The sequence below is a fragment of the Saimiri boliviensis genome, chromosome 4, assembly GCF_048565385.1.
Source record: "Saimiri boliviensis isolate mSaiBol1 chromosome 4, mSaiBol1.pri, whole genome shotgun sequence".
Classification (NCBI taxonomy): Eukaryota; Metazoa; Chordata; class Mammalia; order Primates; family Cebidae; genus Saimiri; species Saimiri boliviensis.
Genome location: NC_133452.1, coordinates 30,966,960 through 30,981,305, shown reverse-complemented (window position 1 = coordinate 30,981,305; position 14,346 = coordinate 30,966,960). Strand labels below are relative to the sequence as shown.

The 14,346-nt window shown below is 41.3% G+C and overlaps 1 protein-coding gene across 2 annotated transcripts in view; it reads left to right on the top strand.

The window, feature by feature from the left end:
• ECT2L (epithelial cell transforming 2 like) overlaps window positions 1-14,346 on the top strand; it is a 118,428-nt gene that overhangs the window by 39,654 nt on the left and 64,428 nt on the right. For both annotated transcript variants that reach the window (XM_074397386.1, XM_074397385.1), the window contains exons 4-5: window positions 7,523-7,685; window positions 12,677-12,929. In XM_074397386.1, coding sequence (XP_074253487.1) covers window positions 7,523-7,685; window positions 12,677-12,929 — 416 coding nt within the window. The remainder of the gene's footprint in view (window positions 1-7,522; window positions 7,686-12,676; window positions 12,930-14,346) is intronic.

Sequence of the window (14,346 nt, the reverse complement as noted above, 5' to 3'; positions counted from 1 at the left end):
TGCCCTCTTCTCCCAGTTGCCTTTAACCCACCTAGCTCCTGCAGGGAAGCCTTTCCACACATGTACTTTTTCTTTAAAAGATTAACTACAGTTGTAATTTTACACTTATTAGACTTTTTAAGAAATTGGTGCTGTCTTTCTAACCATACTGTAGGCTCCATAAAGGCAGGAATTGTGCCTTTTTGGTTTTCTTTTTTGTCTCATCATAACCCCAGAATATAAGAAGGGATTCAAAATCATGTTGATTTAATAAGTGAATCAATGAACTGTGTAACCACAGCAAACATGCACATACCAGGTTAGTTCTTAAACAATTTTTGATCATGAGCTCTTTGAAATGAGGTATTCAAACTGTACCAAAAATTATAAATCTCCCCAGAGAAGACTCATATGTGCATAGACACAAAATTTGCCAGACATTTCAGGAACTTTGTATGCTGCATAAAGCTCTCATATGGATAATAGTGCATGAAACCAAGTGAAATATCTTCACTTTTTTATTATTTTTAATGACTTTGGAATATTCAATGGTACAGATTTTGCTTAAGATTCTCTAGTTTTCCCTCCTTTGATTTCAAGTTTATCATCCAACTCATTCAGTTTTCTTTTAATTTCAAAAACTATGTATTTTTTACTTCAAAAGTCTGTTTATTCTTCTTTTCCAAATGAACATTTTAAACATTCACTCCTGTTATTACCTTGATTTCTCTTTGAGTATTTTCAGCATGTTTGTGTTAAAATCTCTTGGATTATTTCATTACCTCCACCTCTTGAGGTGACAGATCTCTTGTTTGTTTCATTTGCTGGCCCTCCCTCATGGTGTTTTAATCTGAGGTTATTTTCCGTGGGAAGGATAACTGCCCTGGGTTGTGGAGGCACACAGGATGGTTCACATTTGTACCTTCCTCTCTAGGAACCCTTCAGATTTCTTATTTTCTCACCAGTTTTTATGTTTCTGTGGTAGCCCAGGGTCTCTAATGTGCCAGAAGATTTAACAAGGACTAAAGCCTATGCAAGGTTCAGGCCTGTTCTGATTTCCCCCACGTCTCCCTTTTCTTTAGCAGCCCAGGAGAAGGTAGGCTTCCTTGCTTCTTCCCTGCAAGGTCTGAACTCTTGTCAGTAGGAAAGTTTAGCACTAATCATCAAGACTGGGCCCAATTATCCTATGAATTTCTCAATTTCAGCTACCACTTACTGCCCTGGTGTTTAAAAAAAAAAAAAAAAATCTATAACTCGTTGATTCCTTTTTTTCATTACTATTCCTTTTGAAGAGATTATGCTTTATAAGCCCAGCACGTTTAGCTGTTTGAAATTAGTTCATAGCGTATTAGTCCATTTTCACACTGCTATAAAGAACTGCCCAAGACTGGAAAATTTATAGAGAAAAAAGCATTAATTGACTCAGTGTTCACATGGGTGGGGAGGCCTCAGGAAACTTACAATCATGATGGAAGGGAAGGGGAAGCAGGCACAGCTTACATGGCGGCTGGCAGAGGCAGAGAGAGAGAGAGAGAGAGAGAGAGAGAGAGAAGGAGGAACTGTCTAATGCCAATAAAACCATCAGATCTCATGAGAACTCACTATCACAAGAACAGCATGGGGGAGACTACCTCCAGGATCCACTCACCTACCCCCAGGTCTCTCCCTTGACATGTGGGGATTATGGAGATTACAATCAGAGATGAGATTTGGGTGGGGATGCACAGCCAAACCATATCACATAGATTCCGCTTGCAGCTCAGTCTACTGATTTCTAGGAAGATTAGATTTTATAGATATGCCATTACTTATCTTGGACATTTAGCTTGTTTTCCCCACCTTTTGCTACTATAAACAATCCTTAGAAAAACATCCTTTAGCTAAATCCTTAGACGCATCTTTAATCATTGTTTTAGGAAAAACCCCTAGAAGACAAATTGTCAGATCCAAAGGCACATTTGTACGGCCATTGGTATTTGTCACTTGCCAATTCTCTTCCTTTTTTATGCAATTCAGGAGTTGCACAAATACCTATGGGTGCCCTTGTTCTTGTGTCATCTCCTTTCAGCCCCATTAAAACATGCACCAGGGGATCACCTGAGGTCAGGAGTTCAAGACCAGCCTGGCCAACATGGCAAAACCCCGTCTCTACTAAAAATACACAAATTAGCCAGGCTCGGTGGTGGGTGCCTGTAATCCTGGCTACTCAGGAGGCTAAGACAGGAGAATTGCTTGAACCCAGGAAGCAGAGGTTGCAGTGAGCAGAGATTGTGTCATGGCACTCCAACCTGGGCAACACAGCAAGATTCCGTCTCAAAAATAGTTAATTAATTAATTAATTAAAAACAACCCACCATGCACCAGGGACTGAAACGGGGGGATGAACAGCACCGCAGACCCTGACCGAGCCATAAAGTGTTTGCAAAGAAGCCACCAGGCAAGACTTAGAGGTGCTACCTAGGCAACCGGAAAACAGGGAACTCTGCCAGATCCACTCTCCCCTCCACAGGCCTCTCTCCAAGCTGTTCTCTAGTCATTTTCGTCACAATTTTGGCAGCCTCTTTCTAGTTCTTATCAGAAATTTAAGAGCAGAGAATTAAATTCAAGTCCCGCATTACTAAGCTTTGTTATTTTTGCAAAGTACACATTGTACATTCAGTGGCACACTGCAAAGCATTATCATGAATTATTTAAATGAAACTATCCTTGTCACAATAAATGAGCAAAGCACATTTCGTTCATTGTCTCCTTGCATGTTGTCATTTCTCTTCACGGATTTCTTACTTTGCAACATTAACTAAAATGTGATAAGCCTTGCGATGCCATTGCTACAGACTACCCTACCTTAGTTCTGCTGCTCATGTATGGAAGGTTTTTTTTTTAATGTGACTGAAGCATTTTCCTTTCTTCTTAAGATCCATTATACTCAAATGTGTCCTTGTAGCAGCATAGAATAGGAACAAATATAAAATATGTATAACTGCAGTTTACTTTTGGAAGTAATTCATATTCAGTTCTCCTTTGCTCTGTGGGGATGGAACAATAGATGCTGTAGGGTGGGAAAAGAAGAGACACGAAAATCTAAAGCTACCGGGGCCCTTCTTTGGAAAGGAGGCTTCAAACATTTCTGTTTTGCTTCTTCTTTTATAAATCTATCTTATAATTCCAAGTAATGAGAGTAAATCTTACCTCAAAGGTTAGCAAAATGCCCCTGAAGTGTACCTCAGGCAATGAGGACAGTAGTTCATTAGAGATTAACTGTTCTTGGCATTGTCACAGTCTGGTTCAGCTTGAATGTTAATCTCGATCTAAGGAAATGACAGTTATGACCTGTGCTTTATCGTTGATACTGACAAGATCAAGTAACACTTCTGTCTGTGGATACTACATGCTACCCGTACAAGGCCCCACTTCATTCTTTGCCCCCATTTACACACACACACACACACACACATACTCTCACTCTCACTCTCTCTCTCTCTCTCTCTCTCTCTCTCTCTCTCTCTCCTCACACCAGCATGCCAACAGGTTCATTTTAGGCCACTCTGTTTTGTCTCAGAATGTGACAAGGCTACATGGACAGGGATCAAAAAACAGTAGTGACGTAAGGCCAGGGGAGGAGGAACACAGACAATAAATCAGCAATCATTAAAACTTGGAACTAAAGCAAACTTTAAAAAAATTTTTTTCTTTTCTTTTTTTTTTTTTTTTTTTTGAGGCAGAGTCTCACTTTCTTACCCAGGCTGGACTGCAGTGGTGCAATCCCAGCTCACTGCAACCTCTGCCTCCTGGGTTCAAGCAATTCTCCTGCCTCAGCCTCCTGAGTATCTGGGATTATAGGTGTTTGCCACCAAGCCTGGCTAATTTTTTGTATCTTTAGTAGAGACAGAGTTTCACCTCGTTGGCCAGGCTGGTCTTGAACTCCTGACCTCATGCTCTGCCTGCCTTGGCCTCCCAAAGTCTTGGGATTACAGCATGAGCCACTACACCTGGCCTAAAAATTATTTTAGCCACTTTAAAAAAAAAAAAAAAAAAAAAAAAAAAAAAAACTTTTCATTTTGCAATAATTTTTAACTTACAAAAAAGTTGGAAGAATAGTACAAATAATGTTTTTATCCCTTTCATCTGGACTTCCCCGTTTAGTTAACATTTTTGTAGTTATGGCCAAGCACAGTGGCTCACACCCACAGTCCCAGCACTCTGGGAGGCCAAGGCAGGCAGATCACTTGAGCTAAAGAGTTCGAGACCAGCCTGGACAACATGGTGAAACCCCATCTCTACTAAAAATACAAAGAAATTAGCCAGGTATGGTGGTGCATGCCTGTAGTCCCGGAGACTTGGGAGGCTGAAGTAGGAGGATTGCTTGAGCCTGGGAGGTGGAGGTTGCAGTAAGCTGAGATCGCGCTACTGCACTTCCCGCCTGGGCAACAAAGCCAGGCTCTGTCTTTAAAAAAAAAAAAAAAAGTTAACAGTTTAATAGCTAACATTTTATCATTTTTGCCTTATTTAGAATCACTTGAGAGCACATTACAAACGTGACACCCATTACTTTAAGTGTGTCAATGTGTGTTTCCTAAAACACAAGGACATGCTGCTGAAAAATTAAAGTACATCCAGCATTACCAGAAATCAGCACTGATACAATAGTACATCCACCCGCAGACTTCATTCTCATATTCCTGATCGCTCCCGCAATGTCCTCTGTAGCCACCGTTTTCTTTTTGGACCAGAATTCAGCCCAGGGTTATCTACTATATTTAGTTCCCATGTCTCTCGATCCGCCTTTGATGTGGAGCAAATTCTCAGATTTTCCTTGCCTTTTATGTCTTGACACTTTAGAAGAGCACAGGCCTGCTGCTTTGTCAAATGACCCTCGATTTCTGGTTGGGTGACGCTTCCTCAAGATTATGTTCAGGTTATATTTCCTTGGCAGGAATAGCCCAGAAATGATGCTGCATTCTTCTCAGTGGACCGCATCGGGGGACATAGTGTGTCAATTTATCCCATAGCTGGTGATGACTATATCCCTTAAGATGATTATTTTGTACTTTATATTTGATAAACAACTTTAAAGTATTTGATTAATTTTAAAGTAATCAAAAACTATTTTAATCTATGTAAATATTCTGTTTCTTATCAAGCCTTCACCCCTATTTTAGCGATTCATTGATTTTTTTTTTTTTGAGATGGAGTTATGCTCTTGTCACCCAGGCTGGAGTGCAGTGGCACAATCTTTGCTCATTGCAACCTCTGCTCCCTGGGTTCAAGTGATTCTCCTGCCTCGGCCTCCTGAGTAGCTGGGATTACAAGCACGCACCACCACACCTGGCTAACTTTTGTATTTTTAGTAGAGACTGGGTTTCATCACATTGGCCAGGCTGGTCTCAAACTCCTGACCTCAGGTGATCCACCCACCTTGGCCTCCCCAAGTGCTGGGATTACAGGCGTGAGCCACTCATTGATAATTCTTATTTAAAGCAGTGATTTCCTAATTTCTGAATTCCTTTTGCATGTATTAATCGGTATTCTTTTGTGAGGTAGTTTCCTTCTCCGCTACTTACTTATTTATTCATTCATAGGTATGCTTATGTCAGTATGGACTCAGGGATGCCTATTTCATTCAATAGGCTATATTACATTCATTATTTGATACTCAAGTTATTCCATATTTTGCCAGTGGGAGCGACTTTATTAATAAATTGGCTTCTGCATTCTTTTAGTATGTCCATGATTCTTTAAGTATTTCCTTATTTTCTGGTGTCCCCAGATGTTCCAGACCCATCCTATACTTTCCTTGCCCCTGCCCTGGCATCAACCATTTCCCAGTAAGCTCTGGCTTATTATTTTTTTGAAATGGAGTTTCGCTCTTGTTGCCCAGGCTGGAGTGCAATGGTGTGATCTTGGCTCACTGCAACCTCCACCTCCCAGGTTCAAGTGATTCTCCTGCCTCAGCCTCCTGAGTAGCTGGGATTACAGGCATGTGCCACCACAACTGGCTAATTTTTGTATTTTTTAGTAGAGATGGTGTTTCACCACATTGGTCAGGCTGGTCTCAAACTCCTGACTGTGTGATCCACCCACCTCAGCCTCCCAAAGTGCTGGGATTATAGGCGCAGGCCACCATGCCCGACCTGCTCTGGCTTATTTTATTAGGGAATGGAATTGAGAAACCAAGATCTGAGTTGATGGTATGTTCATTGCTTCTGGGATGTCATTGCTGTTAGGTGCCCTAAGTGGAGATGAAATACATGTACACACGTGTACATATACAGCCATCTGTCTCTATTTGTATATCATTCATTTATATACATATTTTAAAACATGAGATTTTACAGTGATATCTCCAATTTCTCTCTAACTCCATCTAGATTAGTCCAGCCTTCCTCCTTTACGTATTTGTAGATCCTTTTTCACCTGGCTCCCAGACTCTTTAGATTTTTTTTTCCGCGAACCCCCCTGTAAACAACCAATCTTCCAGCCATTCAGAAGCCACCACCTCTTCTTCCTCCCCTTCTGCACATGGCTCTTGCCCTACTGAGTATCTCCACGCTCTTCCTGTGGCCACGCCAGGCTGAGCAAACCCTGTTACTGACCCGTAACAGCAGACTAGTTAGATTCTTCCAGACTAGACTAGCACACTAGAGCAGTCTCTTCTATACCTGCTACCCAATCAGGAGAAATGATTGGCATTTCAGAATATGGCCAGCTTTGTGTCAAAAGGAGGATTAAATAAATCACATAATATAGTGTGTTAGCTCCAGTAGGGAAGAGAATTTAGTCTTGTAATAGAAACAGCCACTTAAAAGGAAAAAGAAATTTATTCTAGAAGCACTGGTCTCAAAAAAAAAAAAAAAAAAAACATACACACACAAGAAAATCTCCATTAATATATCTTTGCTTTGAATTTCAACTCCATTAAAAATCTTGAGTTGTTTTAAATTGATAGTAAAAAGGTTTTATAGCCTTTTCTCTTGAAAATCACAGCAAACTAGATTTACTCCAAGATTTTTTTATTCCTGTGAATTTTAGATATTATTTGTCTTCCTTTTTATAATGAATAATTCAAAGTGAATGCATTTTTTTTTTTTTTTTTTTTTTTTTTGAGACGGAGTCTCACTTTGTTGCCCAGGCTGGAGTGCAGTAGTGTGATCTTGGCTCACTACAACCTCAGCCTCCCAGGTTCAAGTGATTCTCCTGCCTCAGCCTCCCGAGTAGCTGGGACTAACAGGCATGTACCACCATGCCCGGCTGATTTTTTTGTGCTTTTAGTAGAGACAGGGTTTCACCATGTTGGCCAGGCTAGTCTTGAACTCCTGACCTCAAGTGATTCACCTGCCTTGGCCTCCCAAAGTGTTGGGATTACAGGCGTGAGCCCTGTACCCAGCCTGAATATATTTTCTAAAATCTAGATTTATGTTTTTTTGGGATTTAATTATTTTTTATAGGTATAACTTTGGAGAAAGAACAATGACCAATATTTATCCTGGTTTTTTAGTCAATTTTAGACATTCGTGTTCTAAACTAAATTTCTCTTTCTTTTTAGGTTTGTCCAAGACTGGTTTTCAGAAAGGAAGCAACTGGCCAAAGTGGATTTCTCTACAGTGTTACCACGCTTCATTTCTCTATACATCTTTTCCTTTCTGAGTCCCAAAGATTTGTGTGCAGCCGCCCAAGTCAGCTGGGCCTGGAAGTTTTTAACTGAACAGGTTTATTACTTGTCACTTCCTAGTAATAGAGCACAAGTACGACTGTCATCTGTAATGAGGGTTCCAGGGTAGCTCCCTTAGGGTACCCGATCCATCATTAACTTACCCTTGAGAGAAGAAGTGGGGATAAGTGAAAAACAATAATGTATTTCTGAAAATAAAGAAGGAACATAGACTAGTCCAAAAATTCATGTTACTTTAAAAAATCTTTAGTCGGGTGTGGTGGCTCAGGCCTGTAATCCAAACACTTTGGGAGGCCGAGGCAGGTGGATCACGAGGTCAGGAGTTTCAGGCCAGCCTGGCCAAGATGGTGAAACCCTGTCTCTACTAAAAATACAAAAATTAGCTGGGTGTGGTGGCAGGTACCTCTAATCCCAACTATTTGGGAGGCTGAGGCAGGAGAATTGCTTCAATCCAGGAGGTGGTGGATGCAGTGAGCCAAGATGGTGCCACTGCACTCCAGCCTGAGCGACAGAGCAAGATTCCATCTCAAAAAAAAAAAAAAAAAAATCTTTAAATACTCAGAATAATTATTTAGAGAACATTTTATCTTGGTTAAAAAAGTTCACTTTTCTTCATGAAAATTTATTTGTGCTTTAGGTTTTGTATATTATTTTATCTCTAATAACTCAGCTCTAGAAACTGCTACCCGACCACCGCCTCACCTGATCCCTTACTGTCTAACACCTGTTAAAGAACACACATTGAGATCGGTTCACAGCAGTTGAAAGCAGTTCACAGCAGCAGCTGTTTAAGTGTAAAAAATAAACAACACAAACACATCTCACAAATCTTTTTTTTTTTTTTTTTTTTTTTGAGACGAAGTTTCGCTCTTGTTACCCAGGCTGGAGTGCAATGGCACAATCTTGGCTCACCGCAACCTCCGCCTCCTGGGTTCAGGCAATTCTCCTGCCTCAGCCTCCCGAGTAGCTGGGATTACAGGCACGTGCCACCATGCCCAGCTAATTTTTTGTATTTTTGGTAGAGACGGGGTTTCACTATGTTGACCAGGATGGTCTGTATCTCTTGACCTCGTGATCCACCCGCCTCGGCCTCCCAAATTGCTGGGATTACAGGCTTGAGCCACCACGCCCGGCACAAATCTTTATTACTATTGATTTATGTCTTCAATATTTATACGTAACCATAATTTTTTTTTTTTTCTGTAGCTCCTTTTCTTCTGTTCCTGCATCTCTGAGTTTCCATTTGGGATCATTTTCCTTTTGCATTCTATTTCATATTACCTCTAGTGCAGGTGTGCTGCTGATAAATTCTCTTAGTTGTATGTCTGAAAGTATTTCATCTTTATACTTAGACGATATTTTAATAAGAAATTTGAATTCTAGGTTGACACCTAATTTTTTTAACAGAACTTTGAAAATATTCCACTGATTTTTTTCTTGAGATGTCAGAAGTTTTATTGTTGGTCCCTCAAAGGTAACATTTCTATCATCTCTAGCTGCTTTTCAGACTTTTTAATTTTCAGTAATGCTGTTGTGATATACCTAGGGGCATGTGTGTGTCTGTGTGTGTGTGCACACATCTATCTTGTTTTGTGTTCTGCAGAGCTTTTTGAGTCTGAGACTTAATGTCTTTCATCAGTTTTGAAACGTTCTCAGATGTTATTTCTTCATATTGATTCTGCCCCATTCTCTTTCTCCTAGGATTCTAATACTTATAGGTTGGAAAGATTCACCATGTCCCATAACTTTCATATTCTTTTATACGCATTTTCCATTTCTGTGACCTTCACTATTTCAGTCTGGGTTTTCTTCAGACCTATCTTTCAGTTTACTATTTCTTTAGCTAGATTCTAATATGATCTTAAACCCATCCATTGAGTTATACATTTCAGTTATTATATTTTTCAGTTTTAGGATATTGATTTAATTCTTTTGCCAAAATTTTCTACCTAGTCATTTATTTTAGATATATTAATTATAGAGTATTTACTTCCCCAAAGTTCATGTCTGATAATTACAACATTTAGATTACCTGGGGATCTCTCTACAGTTACTAAAAACCAGAAAGAAGAAACAAAAGATTTGTGTCTATTGTGTGTTCTAGTTGATTTTGATTGAGTACCAGATACTGAGTTTACAAAATTGACGTGATCCTTTGAGTCTCTAGGTGATGTTATCTTCCTCCAGAGAGAATTTCCTTTTGCTTCTGGCCCGTCTAAATGCTAGGAACAGGTCATACAAATCCAGTCAAGGAATGAGATATTTCAAAGCTGAATTCAGTCTTTGTGAGAGTTTGTCTAATTCAGTATTATCCTTCCTGAAAAGAATTTTTTTCTTTTAATTCAAGACAGAGCCTTGCTCTGTTGCCCAGGCTGGAGTGCAATGGCATGATCTCAGCTCACTACAACCTCTGCCTCCTGGGGTCAAGTGATTCTCCTGCCTCAGGCTCCCGAGTAGCTGGGATGACAGGCATGCACCACCATGCCTGGCTAATTTTTTGTATTTTTAGTTGAGACTGGGTTTCACGATGTAAGCCAGGATGGTCTTGATATTCTGACCTCGTGATCTGCCCACCTTGGCCTCCCAAAGCAGAATAAAATCTTAGCTGAAAGCTGGTATGATTACCAAGGCTCTCCTTAATGGGCCCTAAATTTCCATTTGTGTCTTCTCTTCCCTGTGAGAATGCCTAAGATTCTTTTTTAGCATCTTTTAGTCATAACTTTCTGTTCTGCTTCTCAGGATAACAGGCTTTACTTTGGAACTGACAAATGCTTTGAAATAAAAAGTGATACCAAATATCAGGCTCTTACCTCTCTGGGTTTCCCTTCTTTCTGGGGTCTTGGTTGAACAAGTCCTTATTGCATTGATAGCTGTATAATATAGACTTCAAATAACTGTTTTTATAATATTTGGTCTAGATACTTCATTAGATCAAACCACATGAAATTTTCTGTCTTCATATATCAAAATGGTTGCATACTGGCAATATTATATGGTTCAGTCAAAATTATTGTCAATGAGAGAGTTAATCTGAAATGAACTATTCCACTATTGCTAGAAGCTAAATTATCAGAATCTAGGGTTAATGTAACCAAATGCTATTGGAATATTGGATAAGTGTTACAATGACTAATATATACATTCACATATAATATATATATTCATCAAATAGTATTTTTCCTGTGGAACAAGATATGCTTCTTCAAAGTCAAGTTCAGATAGTAAGTCAGTAACAGCATTTAAAAACCTTGTATCTGGACCGGGTGTGGTGGCTCACGCCTGTAATCCCAGCATTTTGGGAGGCTGAGGTGGGCGGATTACAAAGTCAAGAGATCAAAACCATCCTGGCCAACATGGTGAAACCCTGTCTCTACTAAAATACAAAAAAAAAAAAAAAAAAAAAAATTTGCCAGACATGGTGGTGCGCGTCTGTAATCCCAGCTAATTGGGAGGCTGAGGCAAGAGAATTGTTTGAATCTGGGAGGTGGAGGTAGCAATGAGCCAAGATTGCATCACTGCACTCCAGTCTGGTGATAGAGTGCGACTGTCTCAAAAAATATATATATATATGGCCGGGCGCGGTGGCTCAAGCCTGTAATCCCAGCACTTTGGGAGGCCGAGGCGGGTGGATCACGAGGTCAAGAGATCGAGACCATTCTGGTCAACATAGTGAAACCCCATCTCTACTAAAAATACAAAAATTAGCTGGGCATGGTGGCGTGTGTCTGTAATCCCAGCTACTCAGGAGGCTGAGGCAGGAGAATTGCCTGAACCCAGGAGGCGGAGGTTGCGGTGAGCCGAGATCGCGCCATTGCACTCCAGCCTGGGTAACAAGAGCGAAACTCCGTCTCAAAAAAAAAAATATATATATATATATATATATATAATTAAATTAAATAAATAAAAACCTTGTATCTGGCCAGGCATGGTGACTCACACCTGTAATCCTAGCACTTTGGAAGGCTGAAGTGGGCAGATCACTTGAGGTCAGGAGTTCCAGACCAGTTGGCCAAACTCTGTCTCTACTAAAAATATAAAAATATGGCCAGGCTGGCCGGGCGCGGTGGCTCAAGCCTGTAATCCCAGCACTTTGGGAGGCCGAGGCGGGTGGATCACAAGGTCAAGAGATCGAGACCATCTTGGTCAACATGGTGAAACCCCGTCTCTACTAAAAATACAAAAAAAATAGCTGGGCGTGGTGGCACGTGCCTGTAATCCCAGCTACTCAGGAGGCTGAGGCAGGAGAATTGCCTGAACCCAGGAGGCGGAGGTTGCAGTGAGCCGAGATCGCGCCATTGCACTCCAGCCTGGGTAACAAGAGCGAAACTCCGTCTCAAAAAAAAAAAAAAAAAAAAAAAAAAAAAAAAAAAAAAATATATGGCCAGGCATAATGGCTCATGCCTGTAATCCCAGCACCTTGGGAGACCAAGATGGGCAGATCACGAAGTCAGGAGACCAAGACCATCCTGGCCAACACGGTGAAACCCCGTTTCTACTAAAAATACAAAAATTAGCTGGGTGTGGTGGTGCATGCCTGTAATCCCAGCCACTCGGAGGCCGAGGCAGGAGAATCACTTGAACCATGGAGTTGCAGGTTGCAGTGAGCCGAGATCACGCCATTGCACTCCAGCCTGGTGACAAAGTGTGACTCTGCCTCAAAAAAAAAAAAAAAAAAAAAAAAAAAATTAGCCAGGGGTGGTAGCATGTAAGTGTAATCACAGATACTCTGGAGGTTGAGGCAAGAGAATTGCTTGAACTCGGTAGGCAAAGGTTGTAGTGAGCTGAGATTGCACCACTGCACTCCAGCCTGGGTGATGGAGTGGAACTCCATCTCAAAAAATAAATCAAAACCTTATATCTTACATAAACATTGTAGAAACAAATGAATTTCCATACAAATTTGCACAGAGGAGATTTTAGTAGCAGAAATCTCAGCGTAATGAAAAAGGTATCTGTGTACCTGAAAATATTATTACTGGAAAACTGTCTGAAAACAATTTGTGATTCCTCTTCCTCTTGTTTCTGCAGGATTGCTTATGGATGCCCAAATGTGTTAAGTTCGGATGGTTTCTGCCCTATACTCCAACAGATAATGAGTATGGTGCTTGGAAGCGCCATTACATTGCTTGTGTGTCCCACTTAGACTGGCTGACACCCAGGGAGGCTGCTGCTACTTACGGGACGCTGAATGAACCCAAAACAGAAGATGAGGAACTACTAGAGAGACATAGAGAAAAGTGCCTAAGGAAAAGAATTTGGGAGAAAATTGCACTACGTAGGAGTAAGTAGCATTTTAAAACTTTGTATCTTATATAAATATTGTAGAAACAAATGGATTCACATACAGATTCCCACAGAGGAAGACAGCCCTATCTTTCAGAATACTCTGTGGGTGGCAGTCTTAAAAGTATTTTCAGGATGAGCTCTTTTTTATTGTGTATTTCAAGTTAATTGACAAGAAAAACAGAAAAACAGATTTCAGACAAAATAAGTTTAAATATCAGTGCCTCCATTGCTATTCTGGCTCCTCTGAGGCTCATAAGACCAAAAACGAGGAGGTGAAACATGTTTGAACATGGGCAAAAAGCAAATAAATGGGTCCAAAACAGAGGAAGTGGGAGTGGTGAAAGGAGGAGGAGAAATGAAAATGAGAATGGAAGCAGGAAAAATGGCATTTAAAAAAGAGAGGAAAGAGAGGACAGCTCTCCTTTTTTTTTTTTTTTTTTTTTTTTTTTTTGAGACGGGGTTTCGATCTTGTTACCCAGGCTGGAGTGCAATGGCACGATCTCGGCTCACCGCAACCTCCGCCCCCTGGGTTCAAGCAATTCTCCTGCCTCAGCCTCCTGAGTAGCTGGGATTACAGGCACGCGCCACCATGCCCAGCTAATTTTTGTATTTTTAGTAGAGACGGGGTTTCACCATGTTGACCAGGATGGTCTCGATCTCTCGACCTCGTGATCCACCCGCCTCGGCCTCCCAAAGTGCTGGGATTACAGGCTTGAGCCACCGCGCCCGGCTCCTTTTTTTCTTTTTTTTTTTGAGACAAAGTCTCACCCAGGCTACAGTGCAATGGCATGATCTCAGCTCACCGCAGCCTCTGCTTCCCAGGTTTAAGCTATTCTTCTGCCTCAGCCTCCCGAGTAGCTGGGATAACAGGCATGTGCCACCATGGCCAACTAATTTTTGTAGTTTTAGTAGAGAAGAGGTTTCACCACCTTGGCCAGGCTGGTCTTGAACTCCTGACTTCTGACAATCCATGCGCCTCAGCCTCCCAAAGTGCTGGGATTACAGGTGTGAGCTACCACACCCAGCCATTTCCTCTCTCTCTTTTTAAAGCTCTCTCTTCCAGTTAAGCCCCCTTTTGATTTTTGATTTTTTTGAGACAGGGTCTCACTCTGTCACCCAGGCTGTGCAGTGGTGTGACTGCTGGCTCACTGCAGCCTCAACTTCTGAGGCTCAAGTGATCCTCCACCTCAGCCTCCCGAGTAGCTGGGACCACAGGTGCATACCACCATGCCCTGCTAATTTGTTGTATTTTTAGTAGAGACGGGGTTTCGCCATGCTGGTCATGCTGGTCCTGAACTCCTGGGCTCAAGTGACCCACCCACCCTGGCCTCCCAAGGTGCTGGGATTACAGGTGTGAGCCGGGACGCCCAGCCTTGGGTAGGCCTTATGCTTTACGCAGTGTATAAAAGAAA